Source organism: Typha latifolia, chromosome 8 (genome assembly GCF_019914945.1).
Source record: "Typha latifolia isolate L0001 chromosome 8, TyphaL0001v2, whole genome shotgun sequence".
NCBI classification, from domain to species: Eukaryota; Viridiplantae; Streptophyta; class Magnoliopsida; order Poales; family Typhaceae; genus Typha; species Typha latifolia.
In genome coordinates this window covers 11,041,155-11,057,772 of record NC_133093.1, presented here as the reverse complement: position 1 = coordinate 11,057,772, position 16,618 = coordinate 11,041,155, and the positions used below count along the sequence as shown (strand labels likewise).

The following is a 16,618-nucleotide window of genomic DNA, read 5'->3' as shown; positions in this document are numbered from 1 at the left end:
CCACGTTTCCTTTGTTGGTCGATCCTAGACTGACTTCTTGATTCGTGCAATAGCATCGAGTGGATGGACGGTGGCGATCGTATCAAGTGTTAATGTACATATTCAACTAAACAAAAGATGCTTGCCTGTACTTCAATGTAAATCCAGCAAAAGTATAATTCTGAGAACTCCCAATATTTAGCCTAATAATTAATAAACCCAACAGAGCAACGAAATAAATATAAAAGAAACTACAATGTAAATCCAGCAAAAATAATTATGATAAAAGCACGTCCACTGCCCAAGTTCACTCATCGAACTTTGTCGGCTTAAGAGAATATTCCTCTTAGCAAAGAGGGAAGCCGAATAAGATGGCAAGCAAACACCGACCCTAAGTGGAGGGCAAAATCCAACTTTCCCTTCAGCACCTTCTCACCTTCTCGTGCACTAAGAGGGTGCTAAGTAGGGATGAAAACCCTATACCCTAACCATTACTGGTGGGATTCCTAAGGCTTGGGGTGGGAGGGGAGAGTACGAAAAGGATTCCTAGTGTAAGTTATCAAAACAATTGGACACGCAAATTGCTCAACTATTTGAATGTCACCTGCAATATTGTGCTCCTTATTAGTAGTAGATTTGACACAATCTCATTCAAAATAAAAGCAGGTCAAATAGCATATTTTTGAGGATTTGAAAGTGATAATTCATGTATCATGTACATCCTCAGCCTGACCTGCTGTGGCTTGTTGACTGACGAAAAGAATAAAGACTCAGTGGTTTGCACCATTCAGATAGCGGGCTCTACTCAAACTCGTGAGCAGAGCAAGAAAATTTTGAAGATCAACATGGTGTCTTCTTGAACAACAACAAATCCTAATCTACAGAGGGATATCAAGGGAATGATGAGCAAATGTAGGCTATACAAGTACTTTCTTCTTCGGCTCAAGAACTGGAGGGTCAATGTCGATGCCCATATTAGCTGCAGTACCTGCTATGATCCTCATGGCTGACTCGATAGTGGTACAGTTTAAATCTGGCAATTTTTCTGTGGCTATTGCACGAAGCTGCTCAATTGTTATCTTCCCGACCTTCTCTCGATTTGGCTCTTTTGAACCTTTTTCAGCACCTGAGCATCACAAATAGAGGCAATTAATAATAAATTAACAACTCTGAGCAAGATGATCCTCTAATTGACAATATGAATGGTACAAACTTATTTTGTTCCTCTTTTGATGGCATGCATAAGTTTCTTATAATGTTCCATATTCAATCCTGCATCTCTATCAAATATCTATCACACTTTCCAAAGAAAAGCTGAACAATGCATCATGTTGTATTTTAGTGGACTTATCCTACTTGGAGAAGACAGAGGACAACCCACGAATATAAAAGACCAGAATACATCACATTAGGGATTTATATGTTTGAAAAGACCACCATAATAGCATACAGGAAATACAGAAATACAGAAAATTAATATAAAGTTACACAACACTGATCAGACCCATTAGAACTCAAAATGCTCAGTCCACATCCACAAATTTGTACATGCTGGTTTTTTCTATTATTACGAATTTCTTCTTGCAGGAAAAGCCAAGGAAAAAAGAAGACATACAGTGAGTTCAAATAACTTGACTAATTTTCCTCAGAAAAATAGCAAGTGTAGACTCAAAAAAATAGCAAGTGTAGACTATGTATGTAGTTTATCAATAGATTGTAAGTGATACTGAACTATAATAATGTCACTAAATGCCACTTGATAAGCCCTTTCACTCTTTGCATATTATTTCAGACATAGAAAATAAAATGAGTACAAGGGAGAAATATATATATTACTGACAAAATTTCCACACTCCATACACAGTTAATATTATTTTAGCATTAACATCCTTAAATAAGGTACTTTATAGAAGCCAACCATCGGGTGTTTTAGCTTTGCTAGCTAGAAAAAAATTTGAAAGGAATTTGACACATCTGACGAACTCTTTCAACTAAGACACCAAAGAGCATCTCCCTTTGGTCTACTACATAATCCACCAACAAAGTAAGCAGGCACTTTTTATGTCCCCTCACATTTACAAGTACGTTATACACCATATTTTGTGAAATTTAAAGTGACAAAGAGATGTTAAAGCTTGGTGGAAACAATAATTCACTTTTAGAATATGAAAAGTAAAATGCAAACTAAGTAGGATCTCAGTAGTTCATCCTTATGATAGCATTTCGATGGCAATAATGTTCTTCAACTACAACGACAAGTACAACTTCTAATGACCTGCCCCAGCAGAGTTTTCAAGCACAACATAAGAGAAAAACTAATATAAGCCAGCAATAGATTTCCTGTGGAAAACAACAGCTATGATATAAGACAGACCAAAAGGTACATTTATCACAAAACCTACTAAACAAGATATGTAATTTATCGTTGGTATACTGAGAACTGCATAGCATTTTAATGAATGAAATAAGGAACCAAAATTATTCTCAGTTATATCCAAGTATTCGACAAAGAGCATACCTGCAGCTTTGAGTAGCAAAACTGAGGCAGGAGGAGTCTTCAAAATGAACGTAAAGCTCTTATCCTGCCCATAAAAAATATTAATTTCCCACTTAGCTCAGTTAACCAATTCCCAGGATCGTATAATTAAATCAAAAGGAGTGGTGCACAGTATAGTAGTATAAGCAGGCACGCAATTAATTTAGTCATAGAAAATTCGATGCAAAATTAAGTTCCCGACAAATGCAAAAGAAAACATCTCACATCATAGACTGTGATTTCCACCGGAATCACATATCCAGCCTTCTCTGCCGTCTTGGCATTGTACTCCTTGCAGAAAGCCATGATATTGACACCCTTGGAACCCAGCGCCGGCCCCACCGGCGGCGCCGGAGTCGCCTTACCCGCCTCCAGAGCAAGCTTTATAACTCCCACCACTGCATCCAAGAACAAGAACAGGAACCAACAAGAAGACCCAGATGAGACCCAAAACCAAGAAGCCAATTTTGAAGCACTAAACCGAAAGGGAACCAATAGAAAACGGGATACCCTTCTTGGCTTTTCCTCCGGGCTTCGGAGGTGCCATAGATTTGATGGTGAGAGGCCTCGAAGTGACAAGCGGTGAATGTGCTTTGCGGATGAATGAGCGCAAACAGGAGGAGGAGGAGGAGGAGGTGGAGAAGGAAGGGAGGAAAGAGGAGGAGAGCCTGGTTTTACTGTGGGATGGAGAGGAGAGAGGAGGTAGTGAAAGGGAGGTCGACATGGATGCGGCCATGAGGGAGGAGGAAGGCGGAGAAAGATAGATAGAAGAGTGAGCGGATAAAGCCACAAAGAAAGGATAGCTTTGGTATATGAGAGGGTGAGAATGTGAGATTAGGTTCGAGTCAGGCATGGGATTTTGTTCGAATCCGACCCCCACTTTTAATTGGTGTTACTTCTAATCTCACACATGACCAATTCGATCAAGTGTGGTCCAAAACCGTCCGATTTGATCTGGGCTAATCCCATTCGGAGCCCATATTTTCGGTACGGCAATATGGGCTCCACGCTTCCTGCCAGCCCTTATCAGTAAATCGGCCCATTGTCTGCCTATTACACCACCGAGCTATTGCTCCAACTTAAATTAAATCACGCTAAGTCAATTGCTCTAAATTATCGTACTATCAAACTGTTTCTCCAAATTACCGCACAACCAACAAGCTAAATCATCGATCCGAGTTAGTAAGTAATTTTTTCAATAATAATTATTTATTTATATAGAAAAAATACATATCAATATTTTTTTTAAGAAATATTAAATATTAATCGGACTAGCAGATGATAACGCGCTAAGGAAATGCAGCAAATCTGAAAAAGGCAGTCAGTCGGCGAACAAAGTGCCGGCTGAAATTGTAACACGCGTTTTATGATTCGAATACGGAATCTTTTGAAAAAAGAATGTAAAATATCTTCAAGCTCGGTTAGATATTTTTCCCGACAAGAATCATCTTAATATCATCACGTCACTTCATTGCAATAGCATTTGGGTGGCCGGTGAGGCACCTGAGAACAGAATTGGGTCAAGAAGGTGGAGCCCAATGAGTGAAACTTTCACGTCAATACATGTACACAAACAGTAGAGCTCTGCAGTTTGGACTTTGTCGTGCATCACTGTTTATAGTTAACCGACAATGCCACCCGAGAGGCAATATTTTGGGCTAATAACTCCGAGCTCAAATAATTACCGACTAGAGTTGGTAGGTTACTTTTTCTATAATAAATGAGGTTATAAGTTCAACTTCAATCCTAAATAATATTGTGGAAAAGTTATTTAATTATTTTGTGGTTTGACTCAATTCGGTTGATTGCTAGACAATACGGAAAAAATATTTGATAATTTGATAGTTTGGCTCAACGATCAGACTCGATTGATGATTTGAAGAAGCAAATAGCAGCGCGACAGTTTATAACATATCTCAATACTGCGACAGCTTAATGCACACAGTAGTTTGAAGCCCGGATTAAGTAGCTTATTATATTAGCTAAAATTTAATAGAAGTCTAAGTATCTCCGTATCTAAAAATTCTATATCTAGCTTTCATACTCTTAAATAATAAAATAAATAAATAAATGATCTCTGAGACTCTGACTGTAGTAATCTTATTTCGAGCTCATTTAAGTGGAATTTGTGGCATAATAGCAAGAAAGCTCTATATCTTTTCTTCTTTTGAGTGGAACAACCACTTTACTAGTGGATCTGGAGCCCATGGAGTGGACTTATCCAAGGGTCCACTCTGTAGATTTTTAGCAGAAGCTTTTTGCACTTTTGGAATCAAGTCAGTTCGGGGAAAAGTGACACTAAAATAAGTGGCTCGAAGGCAACCGACCTTAGGGGGTTGGAGAGAGATGGTAAGACTATTTTGTGCAACTCATCAAGCTAGCCAAGAATTACAAGTACTAAACTATATGAAGGTGGAATCTTGACGAGCTTCAAAGCTATGCTTTAGTAATGTACACAAGGATTATGCAATAATTATGAAGTGCCTTACAGAGTAGATAGCAGTAGTGTTCAACATAGCAATGCGATCCAACATCATGGGCATTAGAATAAGGAAGAGATTAATATACGATAGATAATGAGTTGCAGCCACTGGTGTGGGCCTAATATACCAGATTCTCTCAGAACTCATGATATCGTAATGAAAACTAAGTATGTCGGACATAATGCAGTACAAGATATACTCAAAAGATAGTGCGGTATAAGTACTAAGGATACAATTTGCTAGTTGCAGTAGAGGTAATATGCAGCCAAACAAGCGCCGATCCACTGCCACTGGGCAACAAGTAGGGAATCTAGCACATTGAGTGGTCTGAGAATGGAAAGCAACAGTGATGAACATAAAAAAAATATGGATCTCAATGAACAGATTCCTTGTAATATAGTGCGCCGACAAAAGATCGCTACCCATACACTTGTGTGGACTATATGGAAGGTGCAACTAGCTCCTGAAAAGCTCCAAGCAGTGCTCCTGATCCAAGTTTCTGCTCCAAAATTTGCTGTAATATTCGGCGTATGTGTAGCTCCTATATATGGCTGGGGATCCCTCGCCGGTGAGCTTTTCCGGAGGGCTAATTAGTGCGCTGTTGCACGGACAAAGAAAGGATGCAACTGACATCCTTTCGCTGTTGGCATTGACGACCGCCCGATGCCAAACACTCTTGTATCTACCATTACTTAGTGCCTGCATTAAAAAGTTTAGCTAATGAAGGTTGCATCTAATTTATTTTTTATAATTTTTACAGTAACTGAATCTAGAACAGCAAATCCTTTGTTCTTTTCTCAAGTTGTACAGAAAATTATATTCGGCAACCAGGTTCTGATATATTTAGTCCTAAATTTATGAGTAATATGAAATTATCTTCTCAGCTTTGATAGAATTTTCCGCATCTTAATTTTGTGGAACATAAGATTACTTGTCAGAAGAACATCAAATTATAATTTTCTGCAACTGAAGGAAAGATGAGGAAAAGCATCCAATGCACCTGATCTGAAAGAAGCACATGCTTTGCTTCAATTTGAATTTTTATACATGTGTAAAACAGGTTTTATTTTACATCTTCTGAGATGCAACTCCTACTACCTAACCAACCTACTCACAAAATATAAAAGATTAGGTGATGCATCTTGCTTTGAGTAAAAAAATGCGTTCTTGGTATCTTCCACCAACATTAGATATATGCATTGCAACTGTATCAAACTCTCTTATAAAAGAAAATTTATGGTTTAATTATCTAGGACATATCACCTGTAGCTGGTCACCTATGTTGATGACTAGTGCATTGGGTCGTGGATCAACTGCAATCCATTTCCCTTCCTTGAGAACCTGCAAACCAGCTACATGTTGGTCCTGGAGAAGAATAGTGAGGGCATTTGGATCTGTGTGGGCTGGAAGACCATATGTGAGCTCCGGCGCAGGGCATTGCGGGTAGTAGTTTACAGCCATGTGCTGCTCTTGCTCACCAAGAACCCTCTCAATGTAGTCTTCTTCCAATCCTAGGCTCAAAGATATTAGGCCAAGCAATTGGAATCCTAATTGTCGAACTTCCTTACAGTATGTGCTCATAATATCCCTGTTATGATTGACGAAAAAGGCCAATCAGGCTAGAACTAGTTAAAAAGAAAAGAAAAGAAAAGAAAAGAAAAAACAGTAACTGAGATATCTCCTAGTACATGATTTATGATGGCATTTGGGGGATGACCAAGTTGCTCATGATCAATGTTTAGATTCTCAGCATGTGATTTCACATATTGCTATTTAAGATTTCTGGACTTCTGAATCCTGGAAACTGCAATGGCAAGTGTGGTGGGCCTTTTTCATGTCTTGTAGTTAGTCTAGGTTCATTACTCTTCCACTGGTGAGTTATCTCCTCTAAGGGACCGCTTGATCAATACTAGCAGTACTAATGGAGACACTACATGGTATCGATCTCAGTAATAAATGGAAGTTGTAAAGGCTAGCAGGCAGGCTAGATCTATCTAACATGATTTGCTTCCCACTTGGAATGAAGGGGGAAAAAATAATTAAGAATAGGTATCTTGAGAATGACCAAGTACTCTTCATGGAGATTAAGCAAATGATTCTTCTAGAATCTGAAGTCAATGACTCTTGTAGTCCTTACTATCTAAATTATTGGTGATGACATAGAGCAAAACAAGGTACAGACGTTAATCTGCCGACAGGCACGCCGGTGTTCCTCACCGGCATCGGGAAATGAGCTTCATAGTACGATGTACGAGGATAATTCAATTGCCGCATAATTGTGAAGCTTGAACCGTGCCAAATTAATATACTAGCTTAGGGAAGTGTACCGAGTTGAACAATAGATAGGAATCATGCAAAATAGAGCAAGTACATGCATGTATGCAATTATGTTTATAATCCTGGTAAAGAAACAGAGGAAACCGAGAGGAAGATATATAGTTTAGTAAAAGATTATCTTACTTAAATAAGGGAGGAGTGGCAGGCCAATCAGGTACGAACTCCTCGAGGGGGTAGCAATGGAGCCGCAAATAGTCTCGCCAGTTGTGTATCGTCTCCTTCCTGACATTAAAACTCGTCGAAAGTCTCATTTTTTTAGATGGGTCGTCGGAATAATACTTCGCCTTCTCCTCAGGAGGAAGACGGAAAAATTGCAAGGCTATTGCCATCACCTCCGTTAGCAACTCCACTGGAATCCCATGGTTCACGACCTGGAGTGAAGAAATAGGAAGTGGTGCCAAGTTGGTAAAACAGAGAGAGGAGGCAAAAAAAGATGAGATTTTGGAGGAGGTAAGAGAACGAGACCTGGAAGAAGCCATAGGATTGGCAAGCGTAGGCTATTTGGGAGATGATCTGCATCTTATCTGACGAGCTCATATCAACGACGGGGATGTTGGAATCCGCGGCCACTTCGTTAAGGCGAGGCCTTTGCGACTCGGGGCGGACGTAGTTCTCTGGGAGAGTCTCGTGGCGAGAAGAAGTGGAGAGGAGGAGGTCCGCCATTAGAGAGAAGAAGAAAAAGGAAGTGAGTTCTCGATTATTAGAACTTAGAAGAAGGGCTCGAGATGACGGAAAAATATGAGCAGAGATGAGTTGACTTGAAGTCTTCCTGAAAGGCTTACGTTAGCTTCATACGTCATCACGACCCGATGTAATCTGAATCCCCCACCAGTTACTACTGAAGAGGTTCCATTAACTTTCTTTTTATTGCTTTTAATAATTCGAAAACGCGTTTGAGGGGGGTAATTAGGGAAGACTACAGCGCATGAGACGGTCTCAAATGGTACTTTTATGAGGTTGTTAAGTTCATACCTACCTAAATAACTTCTCTTATTTGGTATCCCATGAACTTTTCCCTAACAAAAGTTAAAAAATAAAATAAAATAGAAACAAAACATACAAAAACACTTGCCATATATTTAAAACACACACACACACACACACACACACATTTTGCCGTACGTTCACCTCGCTGCCCTCCCTCTGTTGAAATAAATTGGTCATAAATAAGTTTGAGTTCATGGTTGATTTTTTTTAGGAGGGGCTTAATTTTCAATGGATGCTTGTCTTGTCTTCTTCTGGTCTGCAGTAGTCCTGGAATTATTAATTGTCAGGACAAACACTCATCAATACTAGAATTATTACTTCATCTCTCTGCTACAATACAAACGCAATAATACTGAAATGCATATAAGACGCGACCAGAATCACCGCAAGAAACGGTCGTAGTCCTCCTCTTACGCAGAAAAGAAACGTTTTTTCATTTATATTTTATGAAAAAGCTTCTAGATTGATAATTCAAGAAAACAGTTATAATTTAATTAATTACAAGAAAGAAAAAGGAGAGAATGAGCAACAAATCATCGTAGATCGAACAACAAAGCAACATAATATTAAGTAAATGATATCAAATATAGGCACTCATGCAAATAAAAATGGAAGAAAAATAACAACAATCATGAAAACAAGTGTCGCTCTTGATGATTACAAAAAAGCACGATAGGCGGCTAGAGAGAAGACAGACAATAGAGAGCCATTTTATCTTGTAGCTCTGTTAATGTCATAAAAGAGACGCTACATATTAATCACTGTAAAAAAAGTATATAAGTAAACAAAAGGAACAGAGGGAGAGTATTTGAGATGAATCCAAAAAATAATACAAAAGATACAACACACCCAAACCTACAGGACGCCTAACTGTGGTACAAGGTAAAGATGGCATCGGGGAGTCAAAGGGGCCGGGATTTCTAAGGGAATCTCACCTAGAAAAGACTCCATCGGAAATAGTAGAGTTATGAGGCAGCGAAGGGACGGAGCTAGTAGAGGCAAAGGCAAAGGCGAAAGGAGGAAGAGAAGAGGGTTAGGGTCTAAATGGGTTGGAAAACTGGTGAATAATTAGATTGAGCTTATCACCAAGGTTGCTAGGGTTAGCCCTCATATGGGACAGGGCCAACAACATTGGAGCAACTGTTCCGAGAGGGAGAAAGAGGTTGGTTGGGAGAACATGGGGAAGACTAAGACGATTGAAGTGAACAAATTTAGTCGGAGAATGACATGCGATAGCAATAACAAGACGAGAGGAGTAGGATGAGGAGAGAAAAAGAGATAATCTCATAGGTGATAAGAAAGCCCCTTATCTCTTCTGACCACTAGGTAAGTAAACGACAAAAGAGAGAAGTCATTGGGTGGTAGAAGAAAGACCCTAAGCTAGAAGGGAGAAAAAAATCCTTATACCTCAGAGAGCAAGCTACAAAGAATATATATATATATGACTAATGCATAAAATCTCCTTATTTTTATATAATATTTGTAATTTGACAATTTCATTTTGTAGAATTGTTGAATGCATACATATCTATGTATATTCTTCTCTTTTGGCCGACATGTGACTACGATGCAAGTTTACTTTTTAATTATGATAGGAACCCTCTTCCAAATTTAAAAAATAGAGACACTTTTTCGACGATTCACTCTAGCCTCTTTATACTGGTATAGTAATATCCACTTCTCCCTCGTCTTCGGTTCCATTCAATATTTTTATATTTACCGATTCTTATTTTATCCTTGCAAAAATATTATTTTAATAAACTATTATTTTAACCGCTCTCTCATTCCTAATTTTTTCCCTCTCATCTCAGCATCCATCAATTATAAAAGATTAATTTAGTTATTTGTGAAACCGTTAGTTTAATCTTATATCATGTCTATTAGTTCACACACATACACACACACCAAAAAAAAAAAAAACCAAAAAAAAAACAAAATAAGCTTTCTTATACTTAGTATTAAGTATTAAAACCTAATATTATACAAGTGACCGGCACTAAGAGGTTTCACATTTCTTAGAAAAAAAACAACATGAATGGTAATAATAAAAATAAAAATAAAAATAAAAATAAAAATAAAAAAGAACCTTTCTAGATAAGGTTTGCTTGGTCATTTGACGAATTTTGCCTTATTTTTTTCCTGCCCTTATCTCTGTCTGTCGACATTGGAGCTGACGACGAGTGCGTGGTGTGTAGTTATCTCAATCTAATCACCATCGTGCCCGAATAGAACTCTCTGCCTCGTGCTTGCATTGCAGCCATTACCAACCTCTTTTTTATTTTATTTTATCTTCTTCTTCTCGTCGTGGTCAAATTAATCAATCATCGATCGTCCTTTAAATTTGTTCTCCTTCCCACCATTTGGCGCGTCGAATCGCAGCAAGATGTAACATTTTGTCAACTTTGTACGCGCTAACAGCGTGGTAGACGCGGTGGCAATTAATTGCCTGTTCATGGATCGACATCTACCACTTCTAAATCCGTTTGACACGGCGTGTTTGTCTTTGATGTCATTGCTGACGCAAATACGTGCCTGAGTCATGACGTCATTAATATAATTAATACTGATCGTTTATTAAATTTCAAGCTCATAGAGGCTCAAAATGTATTACTGAAAAAATATTGGGTGTCAAATGTAAAATTTGTAACATAAAGAATATTACTGGGCAGTAGTTGACTAGGCTTAATCATTCTTTGAATCCGATTGGGCCTAACTGTTAGCCGGATCAATTCTAGTTGGGCCAAGCCCAACCTAATCTAAAATAATAATAATTTTTGTACGTCCAAACCGACCGACTGGGCCAGCAACAGTTCGAGTCGGACTCTGGCCCAACCCACTCAAGTGAGGCACTGACATAAAAAATTTTAACGTAAATTTTCTAAACTATTTAAAATATCTCTCACACCCATTTCGTTAGTTATATTTTTTTATCTATAAATTATCACGTTAATAGTTATACAGTTTTAATTTTTTTTATCTATGTCGTTAAGGGGATCAAATATTTTTAATAATTCGGAAGATCTCTGTGTCAAAAAATAATTATAGTTAAGGAGATCTACGTATAATTATCTCTTAAAAAAATAAATAAACGATATTATGCAGCTTGATGCTTTATTTTGTACACAATCATGCATTCAAAATTTCAACTACTATTATATAGTTGTACACAAACAACCCTATATTCTAGGTATATGCAAAGGTTTTGGTATCTATGTCAAGTGTGCTACGCTACTATCATTAACAAAAAACTATGTGAATAATATCATATAGATTTATTAAAAAAAAAAATATTGGTTATGTGTAATTAAAGCCAAGCTCGGCCTTAATATAGTTCAAAGAGTAGACTATAGTAATATAAGAAAGGATTGGATTGATATTTGATAGTCATATCGAAAGATCCATAGAATATCGCAAAGCATAATCACGTCCTAGCCCATTTGGACATGATCAAATGGCCCAGCCCACCCATGCCCGGCCCGACCCTGCCCGGTTTAGATCGGGCTAAGCCCGGCCCGGATCCGGTTTAGGCCCGGCCCGGCCCGAGCCTGAACTACCCATGGGCGGCACGGGCCAGCCCTTTGCCCGCCCGACCCGGCTCGAAAGCCCGCCCGTTTAGCCCGCAACTAAGCCCGCCCGTCTGCTACAGTGCTTTGCCCGTGCTACAGTAATTCACCATTGCTACAGTAAAAAATATTTTAGTATTATACCATTTTGCATTATTTTAAGCAGACTTTTAAAAAATTTTAATTTTTTTTAATTTTTTTTAAATAGAGGAATATAAATATTTAAAAAAAAACTAATAGTTAAAAAAATTCTAAAAATAGCTGAAATATGGGTTGGGCCGAGTGATGGGTGGGTTGGGCTGGCCCGGCCCGATCTCTCACGGCCAACGGGCGGTAACGGGCTAGACTATTCTAGCCCGGCCGGAACCCGGCCCGGCCCGAGTGATTAATGGGTCGGGCCGTGAACAAAGACTTAAGCCCGCTTGACCCGAAAAGCCCGGCCCGGCCCGCCCGGTTATCATATCTAAGCCCATTAAGTGAATATGCATGTCTCATGAGCCCAATTACTCTTAGTTGACCTTAAAGAATTCCAATAGGAAATAAAGGGTTTTTAAGAGTTCAAAATAGTCGTACATAAAAAGATCTAGCATTGACAATAGAAATTAGAGAAATTTATAAGAAATTACGCCCAATCTTTTACTTTTATTATTATATTATTGTTAACATTATATGGATTTTATTATTCAACCCTTATGACCCCGATAGTAATTTATACAATTTTAGTTTATTATTTTTAAAAGTGATAAAATATTCTCTATTACATCAGCAGTTGCTACGTTAAACTTAAATTTAGGATATTTTGTAGTAATAAAAGCAAATTATAATAGTCCAATAATAAATACCTATATGGTGTATCTTATAAATTTATTAATAAATTATTATGAAAATGAAGATATTTTCTAAAGTGCTTCCAAACAAATTAATAGACATATTTATACATGGTGGTGGATACATCACCATCCAATTATTATACGGTGACAATTGGATAAAGATCCAATCTTTTCATCAATCTTTAGTCCTATAATACGTCATACATTCTCTGAAACTAGACCCCCCTCGAATCTCAATAACATTAGAAAATTTCTTTTCTAATGTATATATATATATATATATATATATATATATATTGTAATACCTTTCCCCTTCTTTTAATGCTATTTCTACTTCACCCCCTAGTTTTTTTTTCCTATTCAAATCGACTCATATTTTCACTATCAAAATAATCTCAAGACTTAACGAAAGAGGCGTTTTAGATAATAATTAAAAAAACATAAGGTTTAGTTTAGAATAAATAAAGAATAGAAATTTTCCCTCATAATATAGTCGACTACCCTAAGACTAGCCATGAATTTATAAACCAAAACTTATTCAGTTATTTGTGCTCCATAATTATATTTTTAGCCCAAATGGTAGGTAGGCCCTGACAAGTGCGTCTCTATCAATATTAGTGTTGTAATTAAGGCTAGAGGTGAAGCCAGACAATAGAATTTTAGGTTGCAGTCCATTTCACACATCAATAAGAGTCTTTCATTAGTTGTCTAATTGATATAATTTTATGTATAATATTTAGATGTGGGGGCTAACGTTGAAAGCCACCTAGAAGAACCTTCCACGTTGCTCTCCACCAGCTTAATTGATTGTGACAATTCAAGATTCGATAAGAGTTATCCACCCCTCTAATCCGTGCTTAGATTGGATAGTTGGCGTTAAAGTTATCCCAACTGCATGATAGAGTCAAGTACTCAATGAATGATATATAGTTGATACAAAGTATCAAGTGATAGGATCCTCCTATTGCCCATGCCCTACATTATTAATAATTCCATCTCTTTGTTTATTGTACAAAAGTGGTCATCAATTGAATGAATAATGGATGCCTTAATTTGTTTTTTAAGTGGTTAGTTAGTCTCCACTGTGAATTAGAGGGCCCAAGTTGTTCACAGCTAAGTTATAAGGTGAGATTAATATAAATTCCAATTGGGTTTAGAGGAAACTGGTAATTTCTTTTAAAAGCTTAAAGAAAGACGGATAAATGCATTCAAGTTAATATAGTCACCGTTATGATGTGCTACAAAAGCAATCCTGTATAATGTAATACTTGAAACGAGTTGGTGAAGTAGTCAATTTTTAGACCGACAAAGATGATGACACATAACAACTCAACATTATAAGGAAGTAAGTAAGCAAATTTTAAATAACATTTTTCACTGTAATTTCTATATAGCATCTTAGTGTAATTTCTATATATATATATTATAATCTTATGCCACCAACCCTGGATAAAGGCAACTTAGTTATATTATGGTATATATTTATTACTTCCTAAGTCAAAGTACAACGAAGAACGATATCAACATTTGCGTAAAAAAGAAAAACTCAACGAAAGTAGACTCCCTCACGTTCTCCCAGCCGACACCTCCTTCATATATATATATATATATATATATATATATATATAAATATAAATTAAGGCGCTTTCTATCTCAACATACACCACCTTCGTCTAATTAAATTTATCGATCCTCATGGGCTTCCCCTTAGTCTCTTATTGCATTGCAGCTCCCAAGCCTCTTATTCTCCTCTTCAACTCTCTCGACTCCATAAGGCATCTTATCCTACTCTTCTTCTCCCATCTCGGACTCTACCGCTTCCCACGTCCCGACCCGGCTCTTTATCGGATCCAAATCTTCTTACCCGATCCTCTCAGCCCTTCGGAGATCAAGGATCGGCTGCGGGTGGTGGAGCTCGCGGCCCTGGCCTGGAGGTCGCCGGGAGGGCGCCACTTGGACGGGCCAATGTGTGTATTCTGCATGGAGGACGTCGGAGCGAGGGACGAGGTGCGGGAGCTCGGCAACTGCGACCATGTATTCCACCAACGGTGCATCGATGGGTGGATCGACGTGGGTCAGGCCACGTGTCCGGTGTGCCGGTCGCCGCTGTTGGGTGACGAGGAGGGGAAGGGGGATTTGGGGTGTGGGATTATTGAAAATTTTATGGCTCGGATTTGGTGAGTGGTCGTAACGAGGATACGTGTGATCAGTGATCACGACGACTAACTGTTCGTAATAAAATCGACGGATGGATTGCGATCAGGATTTGGGTTGGCAGATTAGGACGGGTTTGCCGCCAATGGTGGAATAAATTTTAGAGGTTTATTAAATTTGGAGTTAATTGTACTTCTCTGTTCTTATTTTTTTTCTTCTTTTTTCTTTATAAAAAAAATGTGAACCAATGTATATGATTTGGTATCCCTATCAGAAGTAGTTGGAAATTAATTTGGAGATGGTATGATGAGGCAAGAGGGGACGGATTCTAAAGCTATATTTATGATTGAAAGATACATAATATTGACACTTCCTTTTTAGAATTTGAGCGTTTTAAGAACAGTACACAGTTTATGATAATTTTAACTTCTTAAATAGTTGTTTAGATGGTTTGATAGCCATTCAGAGATCGTCTAAGTAGGACAATTCTAGAACGTATCTTCTAATTAAATAGAATTTGACATCCAACTAATTGTTAAAATTCAAGCCGAATACATTTTGATGCGATTCTAGTCTAATCAGATCGAATTAAGCATATTTATCTTTTAATTGATTCATGTTTATGTAAGCCCTTAAGACAAGTATAGTTAAACCATGTAAGCTTTAAAAGTAAGTCCAATTAAGTCATGTAAATCTCTAAGATAAATATAATTAAATTATGTAAGCATATAAGACAGGTTCTAATTCGAGTCGTATAAGCCTTTAGGACTAGCTCGAGTATGAGTTATTATACCGACCTTTATATATAGAGGGCTGAGCTTCTTTGTTTATTCATTTAAGCATTGAGAATTAATTAAGTTTATTTTTTTTTTATTATTGTATTTACCGTTTATCATAGTCCTTAGATCATCTTTACATTTTTAGGAGTAGATCTGTAGAACCTCAAAAGCTTCTAAACCTTAACCACTATCTTTCTCCAACAGTCACCCTACTATACGGCCGTTCACCACCACCCTTGGCTGTCTGCTATTCTCCAACGACTGCTGCAACGTCGGATATTTACCGTTCTGACCTTGCTCCGCTCTTTTATTTTTATTTTTTTATCTCAACCTTCAATTTGGTGAGACTAGAGCCATTAAGACTCTAACTCACGAGAATATTACCACGTAAATTTTCATAATTTTCTTACGTTCAGATTGATCCAATTCTAGTTCGTAACACATTTTTATATTTTAAATGAAAAAAATGTTGGTTCAAACAATGATTTGTTTTATCTTTTATTATTTCAATTTTTTTTTTTTTGGCCCTCTTCATTTCTCTTATGTTCAGTTTATCGAGCTATCCAACTAGCATTATCAAATTAACAAGCAAGTCGAGCTTAACTCGGCTAAGACTCGCCTGTAAAGTAAATGAGCTGAGGTTGAATAAATTTTTAGACTTGAAAGTAATTTCAAGCCATGAGCTGACCACAAACCGGCTGATTTAGGCTTGACTTGATCAGATTCAAAAATATTAATATATTATATTATTTTATACTGTGTATAATTCATAGTTATTTGGTTAAGAATTAATGTTTCTTATCTCATCCTAATTTTAAGTTCTAACTAAACTTTGTTTAATTCAAGATTGACCAGTTTGAATAAGGCTTAAATTTGATTTGTTTAACTGAATTTAGCTCATTTAAGCCTTGAGCTCGAATTAGGCTCAAATTGAGCCCGACTCGGAATAACTTGAAGTGAGATTATTAAA

General features: G+C 37.4%; 2 protein-coding genes across 2 annotated transcripts; both read right to left on the bottom strand.

The window, feature by feature from the left end:
- Positions 1-629: 629 nt before the first annotated feature.
- On the bottom strand, positions 630-3,337 carry LOC140794507 (uncharacterized). Its single transcript, XM_073146593.1, has 4 exons — positions 3,026-3,337; positions 2,741-2,913; positions 2,498-2,561; positions 630-1,105 (listed from the first exon to the last, which is right to left on the bottom strand). Exons 1-4 carry the CDS (start codon positions 3,249-3,251, stop codon positions 897-899), a joined length of 672 nt encoding a protein of 223 aa, XP_073002694.1. The 5' UTR covers positions 3,252-3,337; the 3' UTR covers positions 630-896.
- Positions 3,338-5,194: 1,857 nt separating this feature from the next.
- Positions 5,195-8,169, bottom strand: LOC140794129 (flavanone 3-dioxygenase 2-like). The gene is made up of 4 exons (XM_073146005.1): positions 7,801-8,169; positions 7,459-7,706; positions 6,262-6,586; positions 5,195-5,697 (listed from the first exon to the last, which is right to left on the bottom strand). Exons 1-4 carry the CDS (start codon positions 7,996-7,998, stop codon positions 5,455-5,457), a joined length of 1,014 nt encoding a protein of 337 aa, XP_073002106.1. The 5' UTR covers positions 7,999-8,169; the 3' UTR covers positions 5,195-5,454.
- Positions 8,170-16,618: the final 8,449 nt, after the last annotated feature.